We start from the raw sequence: 18,144 nt of genomic DNA, 5'->3' as shown, positions 1-18,144 counted from the left end.
GACGGTTATTGATCCTCAGGAAATGCTTGCCTCTCAACTGTGATTGTTTAATTAATGTTGTTGGGGCTTGTGCTACCCAGCAGCAAACATACAGAGTCCAGTGTGTTGATTTTAATCACTGCCACTGTTGGGATATGACAAAAGTAGGAGTCAATTATCTTTAAAAAAATCCATTCCACTAGGTTTAACTTAGAAAATTCTAACATATTTAGTGGTTTAAGAAAAGCTTTCTTTTACCTTTGGATTTCTCAAAAGAACAGTGTTTGCGTTTTAAGACGAAACCTGGCAGAAGCTTTTCCTTTGTGATTTGATGAGTAGATCCTTTGGGTTCAGTCTCTCAAAGAACGCCATAAACCCCCACCAGCCAAAAAGCACAAAAACCAAAACAACGTTTAGGAAAGAGACTCACAGGCAGAACCACAAAATCCTCTGTCCTCCAGCATCTGTACACCACCCTGTGGGAGACCCCTGCTGGGAGCTTATGAGCTGGCAATCCCTTTGGCAACGCTTCAGCTGAAGAAGAGTTGGGACAATCTTTGGTGCCAGCAAACAAGGTTTCTGACAGGGACTCCTGGTACTCATGAGGCAGGGCAGGCAGAACACCTTTATCCATTACTAATCCAAAAAGTCGGACAGGCTGGATGAAATGCTGAATGTCGAGAGCAAGAATGAGCCTGTAGTCACCATTTAGGTCCAAGGAAGGAAGCCTGCCAAGGAACAGAACTCCAGTATGACCTGGTCCTCCAAAGAGGACTCTTCCTTTGCTGCTTCTGGAATTTTCACTCAGAACGTGCATATGGTATTCTTTTGTTCTTTGGCAAGGGGAAGACCTTTAGTAAGCACTGAGAACCTTCCAGTTCAAGGGACATTTTACCTGAAGATGACCCTAAAGACAAGCTCTGTAATCCACACAAGAAATGGGACATGTACAAAATGAAACTCTGGCTTTCCCTCCTCGAACCTGCCCCTCTTGGCATCTCCAGTAAAGGACAGTTTCATCTTAGTTCTAGGTGCTTAGGCCAGAAACTTTGGCTTCACCCTTGACTATTCTCTTCTTCTCATGCCCATCATCTAATCCTGCTGGCTCTTCGAACTACATGCAGACTCGGCCATGTGTCTCCATCTCTCCTTCTAGCACCCTATCAGGCCAAGCCGTCCTCGGCTCTTGCCTGGATGACCGCCCCAGCCTCCTCGCTGGTCTCCCTGCTCCCATCCTATCCTCTCCACAGTCTCTTCTCCCAGTTTCAGACACAGTGGTCCTTTTAAAACCCAAGCTGGTTTTTTAAACACCTTTAAAAATAGTAGATGCGGGCAAGAACCATCAAAGGATGGTAAAACCACCGGGTAACAGTTTGTTGGAGAACTGGATGTTTTGGAGACTCAAAGCTATCTCTGCCAGAGAAAATAAGCACCTTTACAAGTGGAGAAATTTCATGTGATCTATCTTAATTAAGAGATAAAAGCTAACATCACCAACAATGGGACAGACTGACCGACAACACACGCCGCTTGTGATGCACCGAGGACTCACCACCTCGTACTTAGTGTTCCTACAAAAATGTAAACCTTGAATCTACTCCTGAGGAAACAATCCCATCCTAATGGAGGGACACTACAGAACTGTCCTACCTTTTAAGAAATGTCAGTGTCATGAAAGACAAAGAAAGGCCGAGAAACTGTTCCAGAGTAAGGAGAAGAAAGAGACAATACCATGACAACAAATATCAAGAGGGATCTTAAACTGGATTGTGGAGCAGAAAAAACAAAGTGCCATTTAAGCAATTATTGAACAACCGGAGAAATCTGTATATCGACTATATATTATATAATAATATTTACTTAATATTAAATGTCCTCAATTTGACAACTGTGACTATATCAGAGAATACCTTTGTTCTGAGAAGATATATGCTGAAGGTTTTTAAGACGAAGATTTATGACGTCTGCAACTTCTTAACTAATTCAGCAAAAAAGTGTGTGTGGGGGGGCATATGTGGCAAAACGGTAACAGTGAATCTACGCGAAAGGTATATATTTATCTTTTGTATTTTACTGCAACTTCTCGTAGGTTTGAAAAATTACGTCACTCCTCTCCTCAAAACGCCTCCAGCGGTCCCCCATTTCACTGTGAGCAAAAGCCCCAAGGCCCTGCACCCTTGACTCTGTCACCTCTGGGATCTCCTCTCCCGCCATCTCACCGCTCCCTCTTTCCAGCCATCCTGGCCCTCTTGGGCCTTCTTGCTTTGGCTCACCACCACGTACACGCCCACCTCAGGGCTTCTGCGAGACTGTTCCCTCTGCATGGAATGCTCCCCCAGACACAGTTCACTTCCTGTTGGAGAGGCCTTCTCTTCCCACTCTCCGTAAAATAGGAACCTGCTGCTACAACTCCTTATCCCCCTTATTCTGTCCCATTTTTCTTTAGAGCACTTATCACTACCTTTGCTATGTTCATTTGCTTATCCTGCCCATAATATGTATAATATAATATGAGCTCCCTGAGGGCAGGGAGATGTTCTATCCCTAGCCTCAATAATAGCACTTGCGCAGCAAAGTACTAGTGCTCAGTATTTGCTGGGTGAATGCACTGCTTTCTAAATGTTCATTTAAAATCTTAGGGCACTTTATGGGGCGCCTGGATGGCTCAGTCGGTTAAGTGTCCGACTTCAGCTCAGGTCATGATTTCACAGCTCTTGAGTTTGAGCCCCATGTCAGGCTCTGTGCTGACAGCTCAGAGCCTGGAGCCTGCTTTGGATTCTGTGTCTCCCTCTCTCTCTGCCCCACTCTGCTTACGCTCTGTCTCTGTCTCTCAAAAATGAATAAACATTAAAAAAAAAAATTTTTTTTTTTTTAAATCTTAGGGCACTTTATAGAGAACTAATGGTTGCCAGAGGGGATGTGGGGGGGGGGGGAGATGGGTGAAACAGATGAAGGGGATTAAGGGTACACTTATCTTGATGAGCACTGAGTAATGTATAGAAGTGTTGAATCACAGAATATACTGTACATTTGAAACTAATATAACAGTGCATGTTAACTATGCTGGAATTGAAATTTAAAACCTAAAAATAAATAAAATAAACAAAAAAAAAAATCTTAGGGCACTCGTTTACAATCCTGTACTATCTGCATGATGAGCTACTAAATATCCGACACTTTTTCAGGAACCTGTTTGATCAAATCTGATGAATAAAGTTACTTGAAAGAAAAGTTTTCCACTTCTTGAATTCTACCTGAAGCAGGAAACAAGGACTGCTAGGGGAACGTAGGCCTTGTTCATTTTCCTCATCCCAAAACACGGACGATGGAAAACTGAGCACCTTTCAATCTTATGAGCTGACTTCCCACCCCATCCCCCTTCCTGAGAGCTCATTCACAGCAGATCAAATCCACATTTTTAAAAACTGATTGAGCCTCCTGATGTTGTACATGATTCTCAAGGACATGGCAGGACCTTACACGATATACCGTGTCCTGTCGGGATTACTGCTGTTCCAGGGTTAGTCAAGGAGATGCAGCTGGTAAGCAGACAACATATGACAACGGTTTCCCCAAGTTAAGCTCTCAGGAAGACAGCGTGCTTTTCCCAAGTTACTTACGTCTGTGGAGGTGGGGCTGGGCAGGGACACAGGCTGAACAGGTGCAGGGAAAGTGAATGTGGTCTCTGTCTTTTCATTTTCAGGGGAGTCAGGATGACTGGATGGGGGGGATGTTGGGGTAAGGGCTCCAAACCCCAGCACTGCATTGTATTTTGGAGGACGACCTATATACCAAGAGAAGGGAACAAAAGGGAAAAAGGGGGAGGGAAAGAAAGGGGGAAAAATGATCTTACATACCTTTGGCCAGTGTTCCTCATTGGCTAGCATGGAAAAGGAAGTGAGGTAGCAGACAGAGGTTAATACAACAGTCCCAAAGAGAGGAAGGGAAGCAAAGATTTAAATGTCATTAGAAACAACTGCATGAGTCTCAAAAGAAAGGAGGATAAGAGAGCCTTGGAGAATGACAGGAGTGGCTGCGTCATGTTAAAGGACCTCGCCTGGGGCAGATCATGGTGACGTTCCTGGACTATTACAATTTGAGATTTCTGATGTGAGAACAAGATGTCAAAGTTCAACGGGGGTCAAAGCTAGGAATAAGAATTTGTTTTTCCACACCTTCTAAGTATTGGTCTCCAAGGTTTCTCTGTAACCATCATTCTCATAATCATTAGTGATTCCCAGTTCTCATAGATATATTTAAGATTTCTGTTTTTCCTTTTCTCTCCTATCTATATTTTGGTCATTTCACTGCCTGTGAGGGTGGAGAAAGGCAAACAGGAGGCAAAATTCAAGTTAACTATTCTTACCCCTTGCTGGCCAAGCTAGCGGGAAAGATATGCTGGGACTAGCTGGAACCTAAAAGCTAAAAAGATGTTTTGAGCTTAACAGTGATTTTAAGGGTGTCTGGAGTCCGATACCATCCCCGGTTGATCAAAAACTGTCTCCCCGCTTCCATCACAAACATTCTGGTAAACTGCATGTCTAAGGACCTGGGTCTATTACCAAAGCTCAGAAAAGGCCCTGCCATCAGCAACACTGCTGAAAGACGGATTTGACCCAGGGCGTTGGGAATCAAGCCTCATGGCTCCAGAGGATCTATAAACGGACCCTACTGGCTATGGCAAGACTGGTCAACTACTCACTCCTGCCTTATGGTACATCCAAGCCAGGATCCTTGTCAGAAGGGCCAGGATCAGAGCTTCTAAGCTTTGGGTGATCAAAAGTATATGCTCAGCACACCAAAGGGAAAAGAGGAGGAAAAAAAAAAATGCCAGAGAGGCTCACAACTGCCTACGAGCACTGGTGAATGGTGCAGAGGATCAGAACCTTACCAACAGCTATAAATTATATCGGGACTATGCATCAGAGCCACGGTTCTGTCAGACATTACACGAATATTACCTATCTATGTTAAACTGGTGATGTCTGCAGTACAAAGACAGATCATACAGGCTGTCTTTCCTAGGGAATCAGGGCTGCCCAAAAGGGAAGTAAAAGATGAATGTTCTTTGTTTACCCTCAGAAGCACATCCTAGGCATTGTGAATACAGGCTTTCATCCTCTGACCTTGGCAAGCAATGCCAAGGTCTTTCTGGCTTGTTTAACCCCCGTCCTCTTAGCAGATACTCCCCACCGGCAGACCAATTAACTGAGGCTTCGGACTGAGGGCTCCTTTCTGAGAACCGGGTCAGAGGTCACTAAAAATTGCCAAAATTAAAACCACAAAAAATAACCCACGGCACTGGTTACTGTGACCCAGGAATCGACAGGAGGCAATGACTTGGGGTTTCCCTTGGAAATATTTTTGGCTACTTAAAGGACAGGGCTAATGAAACGTTAGAATGGGTCACTGAGGGTGGGTACGCTATCTCTTTCGGGTAAGGACGTGGTAATGGTACAGCTGTAGCCTTGACTAAGGAAGACAAAAGAAAAGAGCGTGGATGACCTCCTAAGCTTCCAACCGCTCCTGAGACAGTGTGTGCATATGCGAAAATTAGTATGCTACTCCACTCACTCTGCAACCTTTCTAGCCTGGAACTATAATTCAGGGACACATTATCATGTGGAGAAAGGGACCTTGGGATGTATTACTGACATCAAAGTACAATTTCAGAACCTTGTTTATGAGCTCAAACTCTGAGCTATTAAGACCTATTTAGACCTGCATGGAGGGTGTTGCGGCCTCTGCCCACGAGTTAAGGTGCAATGCCCACCCTGGGAGGTCTGAAATATGGGGATGGAGCTCTTTAGAAACTTCTGCTTCGGGGAGCCAGTTTTGACAACGACCTTCTCTTCCTTAGCTGGAGATGCCCTCAACTCCTAGATCCTAAGTTCTTGGTGTGGCCACCTCTCTCCTTCCTGGAAAGTCTGCGGCTCATGGAAACTCGAGTCATGCTCTGGTCTCGCTGGCAGCAGGATGACCTAGACACTACTAAGAGCACCTTGGCAACAGCAGTGCTCTGTTATGCTCAATGATGCTAAAATGCTTCCTTTCGCACAATGTTCTGTTCCCTGTGCTATTCAAGGACAGCCTGGTGGGCCTGGGGCAGAAATGCTGTATTAAGCCACCTCCTTGAGTCAGCCTTGCCAGAATCCAAGGAAAGGCAACTTTTGATTCAGTATACAGAACTCTAATAAGAAATCTCACTGTCTTCCCCCCACCCATTTTCAGAGAATGACAATAATAAAACTATTTTCAAGGGATTTAGGAGTTAGGCTCTAGGACAAAGGGGAGGAAGGGGCGGGGGGGGGGGGGGGGAGAAACACAACACAGAAAGCAGAAGCAACAGCAAGGGAGAGCTACAAAAAGGTACTCACCTCTCTTCCGGGTCCCAGGATGCATTGTACTGTTCAGGTATGTGACTGCACTCTTCTTACGCTTTGAGGATTGAAGAAGGAAAGGTAACTGGTTGAATAGCACGGTTACCACCGATACTGGCACAAGCTATAGACCAGGCGTAGCACGCCTGTCAACATGCCAACGAGTTAGTGCTAGTCAACCCAAGGTCTCAGTGCTAAATGGGCTTTATTATATATACTTGGCTCTGAGAGAATATTCCAGAGAGGTCTGCCTCTGCTTCAGATGACGGCTGAGTTGAAGCCAAGAGGAGTTACATTTTTAAGGTGGGTCTGTATTTGCTCAAACTTAGGAAAAAAACTAAGGGGAAAGCAGTGAATAATAAAAATGAAACAGGATGATCAGCTGGAGAAAAACCCATCATTTCGCAAAGCGGGCCAAGTACAATCAGGGTACTGCTCTTCAGCAGGTTTTCAGATGGGAGGTGATGGAAAAAATCATAAACAAAACTAGAACAGGAAGGGCCAAGCTCTGGCCAGGAATACCTCTGGCTCAAAGACTGCTCCACTGTATACTGGATTGGCTGTTGTTCTTCTTTTTCGCTCTTGCCTCTTGCTTTGGATTTCTTGGGAAAGCAAAAGGTCTGAATTAGAAAAGACATATGGAGAGCCTCAAAAATTTAACTTCATTTTTTATCTTTTGGCTTTCCCAGGACAAATCAGAAATGGGGCAAATCTCTTTGTTTCACTGCAGCCTCAGCAGAGGCAAGCATACCACTGGGAGCAAATAATGTAGGACCATCTATGCTCACCTCTCAGAAAGCGAGACCATGCTGTCCTATAATGTGGCTCTCTGTGACCAAGAGCTTAACAGTGGACAGCGTGTGTAAATAAGCTATCCTCATCTATTTTTAGGTCACTTTAATATAGGGGTGGATGAACTTTATCCATAGACCTGGACTGAATAACCATAGTTCACCATTCTTGAATTAAATGACTAGGACAGGTATAGCCTTGTAACTGTTCTTAGGATTCTGATAACCTAGCGTGACTGAAAAATACAGACAGAGACTTGTCAGAGGGGCATTTGATACTCCATGCGGTCAGGAAAAAAAAAAAAAAGTCGCTTTAATCCAGGCAAGTGGGGAGTCTCCCCTGGACAGCAGCGTGGATCACCACAGGGAGGGGAAGGGATGAATATTAGATAGAGGAAAGGCAAGTTGGACTCCAAAGGAAATAAAGTCCACACTAGGTGAATCATACTCTGTTGGCGTTTCAGTGTTCTATATATCTTAGCAATAAAGTCAACCTCATTTTCTTTTCTTTTCTTTTTTTTTTTTAAGTCAACCCCATTTTCAAGAATAAAGCTCTGGGCCAGAAATAAGGCAGCACCACAAATATCTTCTCTTACCTTCTAGATGGTCATGTGTTACCAATCCTAGAGACACCATGAAGGCAAGTTTCTGTGCCAGAGAAACAAGAATGCGTTTCAGTTTGGGTTCTCACAAAGCCAACTGCATGTTCCTAGTTAGACTCCTAGGCAAAGCCAGTCCAACAGGCTTGGACTGGCTGGTCACTTGAAGGAGGCCGAGATCAGGTGACCAAAGAACAAACACCTTCTAGAGCCGCTCTGGAGGCTTTCTGGTCTTACGGGGATCAAAAGAGAAGGACTGGGACCTGCATGTTCCACTTTCTCAATGACAGAGATCAGTATCTTTGAGTGACCTAAGTTTTGTTGTTGTTGTTGTTGTTGTAGCTGTTGTTTTCCAAAAAAGCCTCTTAGATAGGAAGACGATATCACACTCAAAAACATGCAGAGGGTTACAAAGAGCTTCCCATACAACAAGCTCCAAATTCCAAGTACTTCACTTGTCCTGACAGGTCAAGGGTTCTGACACTGTTACTGCCAATGACCGGACAGTGCTAACTTCAGGCTAAATGAGTTTTAGGAACAACAGCAGATGGTTCTGCTTAATACTATGATTTTTAAATGAAACGTGGACCTAAAAATTACAGAGCAGTCTCTCTTTGGAGACCACTCTCAGGGCTCCATCAGAAGTTAAATTGATTAGAACACTGAACCCCAAAGCTGGAGCATTAGATGCTTAAAGTTGGAGGGAGCAACATACTGATTCCTGTTTTGCTCTGTGGTTACATGTGGTCTAGAAAGCACATCTTTGCCTGTGGTTGCTATCTATGCCAAATAATACATCATCAATTTCTCTCACAGATAACAGAGAACATCAGCAGTTGTTAGGAGACATATTCCTGTAGAGTTGTTTATATCATAGTTTGGTCTTTAAAAATCCCGACCTATTCAACAGCAACAAGATCTATTCAACCCTCAACATTCAATACAAATGATATTTTGGCCTGAAGTGACAGGTTCAAGCTATTTAAGATACTGAGTGTTTTAGGAAGAAACAGTCCCTGAACAAGGCACTTGAGAACACAGAAGTGTCCTTTAGTGGTATCCTCAGAGTTCTGAAGAAATGTTTTTATTTTATTTCTTATTTAAAAAACAGGTGGGCACCTATCCCCCTGACAGCCAGGGTACGTCAGCAAGGAAAAGCACTCTTGGGACTTGCTGCCATGCTGAAATAGCATACATTTTGTGATTGCCAATTAACTACATTCCTGCTTTCCACGAATATTCTTCACAACCTAATCAAGATTAGGAGGCTGTCTGCCAACTGTTCTCTGTTAATAAAACAGTATGTGGACTGACATTCAGAGGCAGCTTCTTTTGATCAAGTAACAGTACTCGTCTTGGCCAGTCACATCCAACTCATCTTTGCCAGTCTAGATCAAGCTCACAAAAAATTATTAAGTGAAAAAAAAAAAAATCTCCTCTCCTCTGGAACAGATTTTCAGTGATAAAGAGAATAAAAAGTTGTCAAGAACTTTTGCCTCATCTGTGTATCACACGTGTGCCAGGAACTAATTTATTCTCTTTATGGTAGTGATTTCACCAGTCAGAAGGTGAAATATACATGACTACACATGGTGGTACTTGCTTGCCCACACTGGGCAACTAACGTAAGATATCCTTTGATTTCCTTTGATAATTTTCTGGATGACTTCGTAAGGTCCTCAGCAATTTGCATCACTGGTCCTTCTTTCTGGCTCAAGTTTTGGTCTCTTTTTCAAAGATATATTAAAAATTAATCCATTTCATATCAGAAAGAATTATAATTTATACTTGTTTTAGAAAAACCTGCACCCAATAAATCACTGCTTTTAAAAAAAGGACATGAAGCTTTGATGGCTTCCTGCCACGATCTGAATGGTTTCATTAAAAAGAATGCACTGAGGATACAGGGAAATAGAGTGTTGGTCTAATAAAATCCAACTATTATATCTTCATCATCGTATTACCTGCACACATTTTTCTTTTAGAGCTGCTTATGCAAAAGCCAAACTAAAAAATTCCCTCGTCTAAGGGGACACGTGAATTTACATTCTGTATTTGTACCAGTCCTGTTTACTATGTGACTCTGTAATTCTATCCTAAGTTATGGTACATATGTTACTATTTTCATCCCTACTTTTATGCTTCAATGAACTCCTTTTAGGCTACTGGTTTATCTGGGATTTGAGAATCTGGTGCAATTTAACAGTAGTAACAAAAGTGCACATGTAACAACTATAATCAATAACATAAGCAGACCTCAGCTGAGTGAACTGTAGGGACCTCTTAGAAATGCTGGCTGAGACAACACATAACTATCATGAGGAATGCAATGGGATACCTGGGAAAATGATCACTAATCTTACATTTCAAATTTGTAACATGTGCATGAAATGTCTGTATGCCAGCTCAGGGACATGCCAGGACCCACTCTTAATCTACCTTAGGCCAAACTGACTTGGCAATAACATTACTGAGTCGTGTGGAAGCACAAGAAAAGGAAAATCAAGTGATTCAGAGGGCAGGTGTCTCTCCTGGTTTATGAGAATAAGTCACATCTCATAGACTGAGCCATGCCTTTGGAGGGCTAAGCCTACCTGAGGGTTCTCCTCCCGTTTTGGTTTGGGTGCAGCAGGTGGAGTGATGGTACGGCTCTCTGTTTGTTTCTCATCGGTTTCCGTGTGGGATTTAATTGTCTAAGGAAGGAAAAGTAAATGAAAATTCAGAATTCGTTTTTCGTTAAAAAAATGAAAACATAGTTTGTAGACAACAAAGAAGGAAAAAAGAACATACTCAAATTGGAAACATATTAATAAAAGAGATAATATGGATTATATTTTGGAAGGCCCTAGTTGAAATAATTAAATTGTATAACTAGGGTAGATATGAATCTATAACTGTAATAGTCTAAACTACACAAAAAGAAAAATCCACACTTTAATTCCTCTGTATAAAAATGAGTATAGGCTGCTCTGATTTCAATGTATTTTAGGATGTAGGGACAGTTTTCCAGAGCAAGCTCATTCTTATTACACATAGGTCAAGCTCCAGTCCACTGCAAGCTTAAGATCTGAATAACGTAAAAAAAAAAAAAAAATCTTGCGTACACATTCTTCTCTTTCCAATTCCGGTCATCACCTAAGAGAAGAGGCAGAATTACCCTCACTTGGGATATTTAACACCTGCCTGTAGCATCCATTAGAGGAGAGATGCGCTTGCCAAGAAAAGGTCATCTTGTAAGAGGCTAACAATCCGATTACCCCCAACTTTGTCTTCCAGATGCATCCATTCCGACAAAAGAACACCAGTATTGTTATCATCTTTAAGAACAAATGGCACCTAGCAAACTGGTAGGCTCAGTTTGCATTACTATTCTTATTATGATCCAGTGGCTAATTCATTTTACGAACCCCTCTGGAAATACTGAAATGATATTAGAAAAGTGGATACAAAAACTGTGAACACAAACCTACTTTACTTTTTCAAATAAAAAACACGTGGATGCTAATGGTCTTTTTGTATGGTAACAAGAAATTAAATGAGGGTAAAACTGTGATTACTAATGAGTAGGATTCTGTCCTGTGAGCAGGACAGCAAAAGTTCTCAAAAATCATTATGTCGTGAAATATGTTACTAGATCTGAAGAACACATACAATCACAAAGATCTTTCACTTAATCTTTCCTAGCCACTTCCGTATTTTCCTTCTGCTTCTCATATTTATTATTTTAGGAGAATGTAAGCATCTGCCATTATCAATACTGTGGCAACCACTGTTCTGGGGCAAATGCTGCCTGATTTTTTTTTTTTTAATGTTTACTTATTTATTTTTGAGAGAGAGAGAAGGAGCAAGGACATGTGTGAGCAGGGAGGGGCAGAGAGAGGGAGACAGAGAATCCCAAGTGGGCTCCGTGCTGTCAGTGCAGAGCCCGATGCAGGGCTCGAACCTACAAACCGTGAGATCATGACCTGAGCCCAAACCAAGAGCTGGAAGGTTAACTGACTGAACTACCCAGGTGCCCCATGATATTTTATATTTTACCAATGCCCTATTCTATTTCCTTCTCTATGATAAGCTACTTGAGAGAAGACACTGTTCTATACACATTTGCAGTCCTCTGTGCCTACCTAGTACAATGCCTTCCAGAAGAATCACATACTTCTCTCTCACATTTTTTTTAACCAAAAAGGACACATTTCCTCCATAAAACAAACCACCAAATACATCTATAAGGGTACACGATGGGGAAGTAGGTTATAGTGTCATCTTTAAGGGCCTGGGTGTCCAGAAAGCTTATTTTCATAGCTTTCTGGGTGAGGAAGGGCAGGAAGTCTGAGGGAGGGGAGATAAGAGAAGGTCACCTGGAAGGGTCTGCTGATCCACTCCAAGGTTGTGTGAAATTTTGGGGGGTCTCTTGGTTCCACCTCTAAGGCTGAGTGACACACACAGTGGCAATGCCTCTGGGAAAGGACAAGCCAATTCCTCTCCACTAAGAGTTGGGAGTTGAATTCAACCCAGTTGAATCTGGGTTCAAATTTGCTCTCTCATTCAAGAAGAGTACAATTATCTCAGGGTTGGATAAAAAACACCAAAAGCATCCAAACAAAATTAAAACAATAAAAAACACTGGGGAGACATCTTTCTCTCATGGAGCTCCTGCTCGGGGGAAACCAGGCCACGCTGTGAACAGCACTGCGAAGAGGCCTGTGCGGTGAAGGAACGAAGCTCCAGCCAGCAGCCAGCGGGCAGTGAGACCTGCCAACAACCACGGGACTGAGCTGGGAAGTGAATTATCCAGCCCCCAGTGGAGCCTTGAGATGACTACAGCCCTGGCTTACAAGTTTGAAAGCAAACTTGTGAGGGACCTTGAGACAGAACCACCCAGCTAAGAGGCAAACTGATTCCTGACCCTCACAAGCTATAGGGAATAATAAAATATTTGTTGTTTTAAGCTGCTTAAAGCAAACCAAAAACATTAGGGCTGGGGGAGTGACAGAAATGGCAGAACAGGGAGCTCTAAGAATTAGTCCTTCCACTGAAGCAATCATTAAGCTGGCAAAAACAGAATCCGCTTTTTAGAATTCTGGAATCTAATAAAAACCTTATAGCAACCAGGGGGACACTGACTGAAGAAAGGAACTGCTAAATTTCACTAAGAAAGCATTTTTTCCTTACCTATCTACAAATCCCCATTCCACAGCTTGGGCAGAGGCTCTGCAGATGGCAACCTGTGTTCCCAGCGTGGCTTGCTGGGAACAATATGGACCTTCTAAAACACCCGTGGTTGTGCGTTTTGATCTGTGTGGTGGTTCCCTGAGGACTGGTACAGAGGCTGACCTTTGTGTTGCCCACCTTATTAGGCCAAAGTGGCTTTCGGGGTGACATCTGATGAAAGCATCTAAAGATATATGTTACCCATAGTCACCTGGTGTAAGGGAGATGGTGGATGGAATATACAGCAGACAGACCCAAAGGCCTGGGAAGGAGGAGGCTGAAGAAGACGACTCCTGGAAGAGTGGTGGCTTTCAAGGGCTATCACATATACTGGGGCATCCAGAATGTACCGCACATTCCCAGGGCTAGATGCATGTTTAGAAAAGATGTGAGAGAACTCTAGGTTTGCACTGCTGGCTGATCTTTGAGCTGTATCCAAGGAAGAGGTGAAGGCTAAGGCAGAGTTACAGATGGCCTGGCTTAGAACTGACAAAGTAACCCTGCTCAGAGCCAATGTGCAAGGACTGGGAAAGTTGTGTTGTGTCTTTTTAAAAAAAATTTAGTTGTTGTTGTTATTATTATTATTATTATTATTATTGGTTTTTTTGGCTCCAGTTGTTTAAGAAAATCTGTCAGGTCACTAGCTGACTACTGAGACAACAGAACAGAGTTCAGTGACTATACATGACAAGAAATACAGTTTTTGCAAAAACAGTTTGGTAAAGGCACTAAACAGATAACTGCAGTCCTCAACCAAACCCTGGGGTGGGAGGAGAATCTAATCTCGAGTTATCACATTGTAATTTCAAAATGAAGAGTTTTCAACAAAAAATTGGAAGGCATACAAAGAAAACAGGAAGGTATGGCCCATTTGTAGGGAAACAAAATCAACAAAAACTGGCCTTAAGGAAGCCCAGTCCAGCCCTGGACTCTCTAGAAAAAAAAACTAATTAAATATGCTCACAGAGCTAATGGAAACTATGGACAAAGAATTGAAAGAAACCAGGAGAACAATTTCTCACCAAAAAAGACACTACCCATAAAGAGATAGAAATTATGGAAAGGAACCAAATAGAAACTCTGGAGCTGAAAAGTATACAAGTTGAGATGAAAAATTCTCTAGAAGGGTTCAGGCAAAAGAAAGAATCAGTGAAGTCCAAGACAGGACAACAGAAATTGTCCAGTCTGAGGAACAGAAAGGAAAAACATGAAGAAAAATGAACGGAGCCTAAGGGACTTGTGGGATATCATCAACATATGCATTATGGACTCCCAGGGGGACAGGACAAGCAGAGAGAGAGAGAGAGAGAGAGCAGCAGAGATAATACCTGAAGGATTAATAGCTCAAAACTTCCCACACTGGATGAAAGACAGAAATCTACACATCCAAGAAGCTCAGTGACATCCACGTAGAATAAACTCAAAAGACATTCACAGTATGTGGGAAAATGGCAGAGCAGGAGGCCCCTGAGTTCTCCCTGTCCCCACATTTACAACCAGATTTTAACTACATCCAAGTCAATAAACAGGAATGCAATCTGAAGACTGGAGCAACACATTCTACAACTAAATATAGAGAAGAAGCTGCACCTGAAAGGTCAGGAAGGTCAGAAAGGCAGAGGGAGGCTGCCGGCAGGAGGGAGAGAGCTGTGTGCAGGAGAGAGAAAAATGGGCCCTCGTACCAGGGAGCTCACATGTGGAAGAATGATCTCCATAACATTTGGCTTTAAAAACAGGGCTGAATTCCATGAGTTTTAAAACCAGTGGGACTTGGAGCCTGAAGCTTTAAAAGTCAGCTGACTCAACACTGGGTGAGCCAGGGTGAGGGTGAATAAAAGCTGGGTCGCCATCCTTAAAGAGAGCAGGCTGAGCCAAGAAAACATAAAAACGGCAATTTGCACAACACAACGCTGGGGGCAAATGGGAGACAGATCCGTTCACATTGATTTTGAAGTGTGTTGGGGGACTTCTCTGATAACAAGGGAGCTGGCAGATGCCATTCTCTCCACGCCCCTCCCCACCGCCGCCAACCCGCAGCATAAACAGAGCCATCTGCGGGAGGCAGCATTGCATAGACATTTGCTACCTAACCAGCTGGCAGGGGCACCACACCCACGAGCTCTCCAGAGGACTCATCCACTCTAAGCCTGCTAGCCTTGGCCTTGGGCTCAGGGCAAATTTTGTTAGTGTACATACCCGCCCAGCCACTGAGTGCACAGCTGCCACAGCATGCCCTTGCCATCGTGCACCAGGCCCAGCTGTGCCCACCTCACTCCCCTGGCCAGCCTGGCACGCAGTCCCCAAATGCTTTGGGAGATTCCCCATAGGACAGGACTAGTGGCCCAGCGCAAATTGTGCTAACACTACCATCCCCCTCACAAGTTCCCCAGAGGGCACGACCTCTCAGATGTGGTCTGCTTGGGTCCCACAAACACCACAGACAGCAAGCACAGCCCACAAGAGGCGGAGAGTCAGTACAGACGACTGCAGTGAAAGGAAAAGTGACTCAGACACAACAGCAGGGCGTAAGCAACACACAGGATACTCTCCTGAAGTGCCAGGTTCTGGTGAACAGGGGACACTGCACTGCAGAGGGCATTCTAGGACCTCTTCTTCATACAGTCACTACTTTCAAGAGCAGAAGACACAGCTGACTTTCTTACACACAGAAACAGAAAAAGAGAGGCAGACAAAGTGAGAGACATTTATATATCTGAAATGAAAGAACAGGACAAGGCCATGGTCAGAGATGTAAGCAAAACAGATATAAGTAACATGTCTGACAAAGAATTTAAAGCAATGATTATTAGGATACGCACTGAACTTGAGAAAAGAGTGGAAGACCCTTAACATGGAGATAAGGAATAACACAGCAGGCATAAAGGGCTCAGTAAATGAAAAATAGGTTGATGGAATGAAGAGAGGGCTGGAAGAAGCAGAAGAATGAATTAATGACCTAGAACACAGAGTAATGGAAAATAATCAAGCTGAACAAAAGAAAGAAAAAAGAACTAGGCAAAATGAGAATACACTTAGAGAACTCAGTGACTCCATCAAATATAATAACAGTCATAGTGTAGGAGTCCCAGAAAAAGAAGAAAGAGAAAAGGGGGCAGAAAACTTATTTGAGGAAAAAGTATTTGAAAACATCCCTAATCTGGGGAAAGAAACCGATATCCAGATCCAGCAGGCACAGAGAACTCCCGTCAAAATCAACAAAAGCAGATTCATACACAGACATATTATATTCAAACTGGCAAAAATAGTGATAAGAAAAAAACTTTAAAGCAGCAAGACAAAAGAAGTCAGTAACTTCCAAGGGAAAACCCATAAAGCTTTCAGGAGATTTTCCAAAGAAACTTTCCAAGACAGAATGGAGTGGCATGATATACTCAAAGTGCTGAACGGGAAAATTCTACAGCCCAAAATACTCTATCCAGCAAGGCTATCATTCAGAATAGAGAGATGAAGAGTTTCCTAAAAAAACAAAACCAAAGGAGTTCATGACCACTAAACCGGCCCTGCAAGAAATATTAAAGGGGACTCTTTGAGTAGAAGGAGAGACCAAAAGTGACAGTACAGAGGTAGGAAACACAAAAGAAGTAAAAGTGAATATTTCTATTAAAAAAATCAGTCAAGGAACTCACAAAAAAAGGATGTGAAATATAATGACATATACCTAAAATGTGGGTAGGAGAGTAGAAAAGAATGGGTTCAAACTTAAACAATCATCAACTTAAAACAGACCACTATATGCAGAAGAGGTTATATACAAATCTAATGGTAACCATATATCAAATACCACTAATAAATATGCAAAGAATAAAGACAAAGAAATCCAAATATATCACTAAAGAAAATCAGCAAAAGAAAGACAAGAGGGGGATCAGAGAAAATCTTCAGAAATAACCACAAGACAGGTAATAAAATGGCAATAAATATCTATCGATCAATAATTACTTTGAATATAAATGCAGTAAACACTCCAATCAAAAGAAACAGGGTGACAGAGTGGATTTAAAAAACAAGGCCCATCTATATGCTGTCTATGAGAGACTCATTTTAGGCCTAAAGACACAGGCTGGAAGTGAGGGTATGGAGAAACATCTATCATGCAAATGAAATGGATGTCAAAAGAAAGCTAGAGTACTAATACTTATATCAAATAAAATAGACTTTATTTTTTTAAATTTATTTATGTACTTTGAGAGAGCAAGCAGAGGAGGGGCGAGAGAGAAGGAGAGAAAGAGAATCCCAAGCAGGCTCTGCACTGTCAGAGTGGAACCTGATGTGGGGCTCGAACCCATGAACTGCAAGATCATGACCTGAGCCAAAACCAAGAGTCAGACGCTTAACTGACTGAGCCACCCAGGCACCCCTAAAATAGATTTATAAAACAAAGACTGTAACAAGAGATAAAGAAGGACACTATATAATAATAATAATAATAATAATAATAATAATAATAATAAGGGTACTATCTAACAAGAAGATATAACAGCTGTAAATATTTATGCACCCAACAGAGAGGCACCCAAATCTATAAAACAGTAACAAACATAAAGGAACTAATCAATAATAATACAATAATAATAGGGGACTTTAACACCTCACTTACATTGACAGACAGATCATCCAAACAGAAATCAACAAGGAAACAGTGGCTTTGAATGACACACTGGAACAGATGGATTTAACAGATATATTCAGAACATTCCATCTTAAAACAGCAGAATACACACTCTTTTCAAGCGCACACAGAACATTCTCCAGAATGACCACATATTAGCCCACAAAACAAGCTTCAACAAATTCAAGAAGATCAAAGATATACCACTCATCTTATCTGACCACAACTTTATGAAACCAGAAGTCAACCAACAAGAAAAAAACCTGGAAAGATCACAAATACATGGAAGTTAAATAACATGCTACTAAACAATGAATGGGTTAACTAGGAAATAAAAGAAGAAACAAAACAGTACACGGAAACAAATGAAAAAGAAAACAATGGTGCAAAACCTCTGGGATGCAGCAAAACAGATTCTAAGAGGAAAGTTTACAGCAATACAGGCCTACCTCAAGAAGCAAGAAAAATCTCAAATGAACAACCCGACCTTACGCCTAAAGGAGCCAGAAAAAGAACAACAAACAAAACCTCAAACCAGTAGAAGGAAGGAAATA

The 18,144-nt window shown here is 42.4% G+C and overlaps 1 protein-coding gene across 12 annotated transcripts in view; it reads right to left on the bottom strand.

Annotated features, from left to right (window-relative positions):
* Window positions 1-6: 6 nt before the first annotated feature.
* Window positions 7-18,144, bottom strand: part of PHF21A (PHD finger protein 21A) — a 184,071-nt gene continuing 165,933 nt past the window's right edge. For all 12 annotated transcript variants that reach the window (XM_081790278.1, XM_081790269.1, XM_081790277.1 and 9 more), the window contains 5 exons: window positions 10,344-10,442; window positions 7,747-7,798; window positions 6,882-6,961; window positions 6,357-6,417; window positions 7-3,763 (listed from right to left, as the gene is read on the bottom strand). In XM_081790278.1, coding sequence (XP_081646404.1) covers window positions 3,501-3,763; window positions 6,357-6,417; window positions 6,882-6,961; window positions 7,747-7,798; window positions 10,344-10,442 — 555 coding nt within the window. In that variant the 3' untranslated portion in view covers window positions 7-3,500. The remainder of the gene's footprint in view (window positions 3,764-6,356; window positions 6,418-6,881; window positions 6,962-7,746; window positions 7,799-10,343; window positions 10,443-18,144) is intronic.

The sequence above is a fragment of the Panthera onca genome, chromosome D1, assembly GCF_046562875.1.
Source record: "Panthera onca isolate mPanOnc1 chromosome D1, mPanOnc1 haplotype 2, whole genome shotgun sequence".
Lineage (NCBI taxonomy): Eukaryota > Metazoa > Chordata > Mammalia > Carnivora > Felidae > Panthera > Panthera onca.
This window is presented reverse-complemented; position numbering and strand designations above follow the sequence as displayed.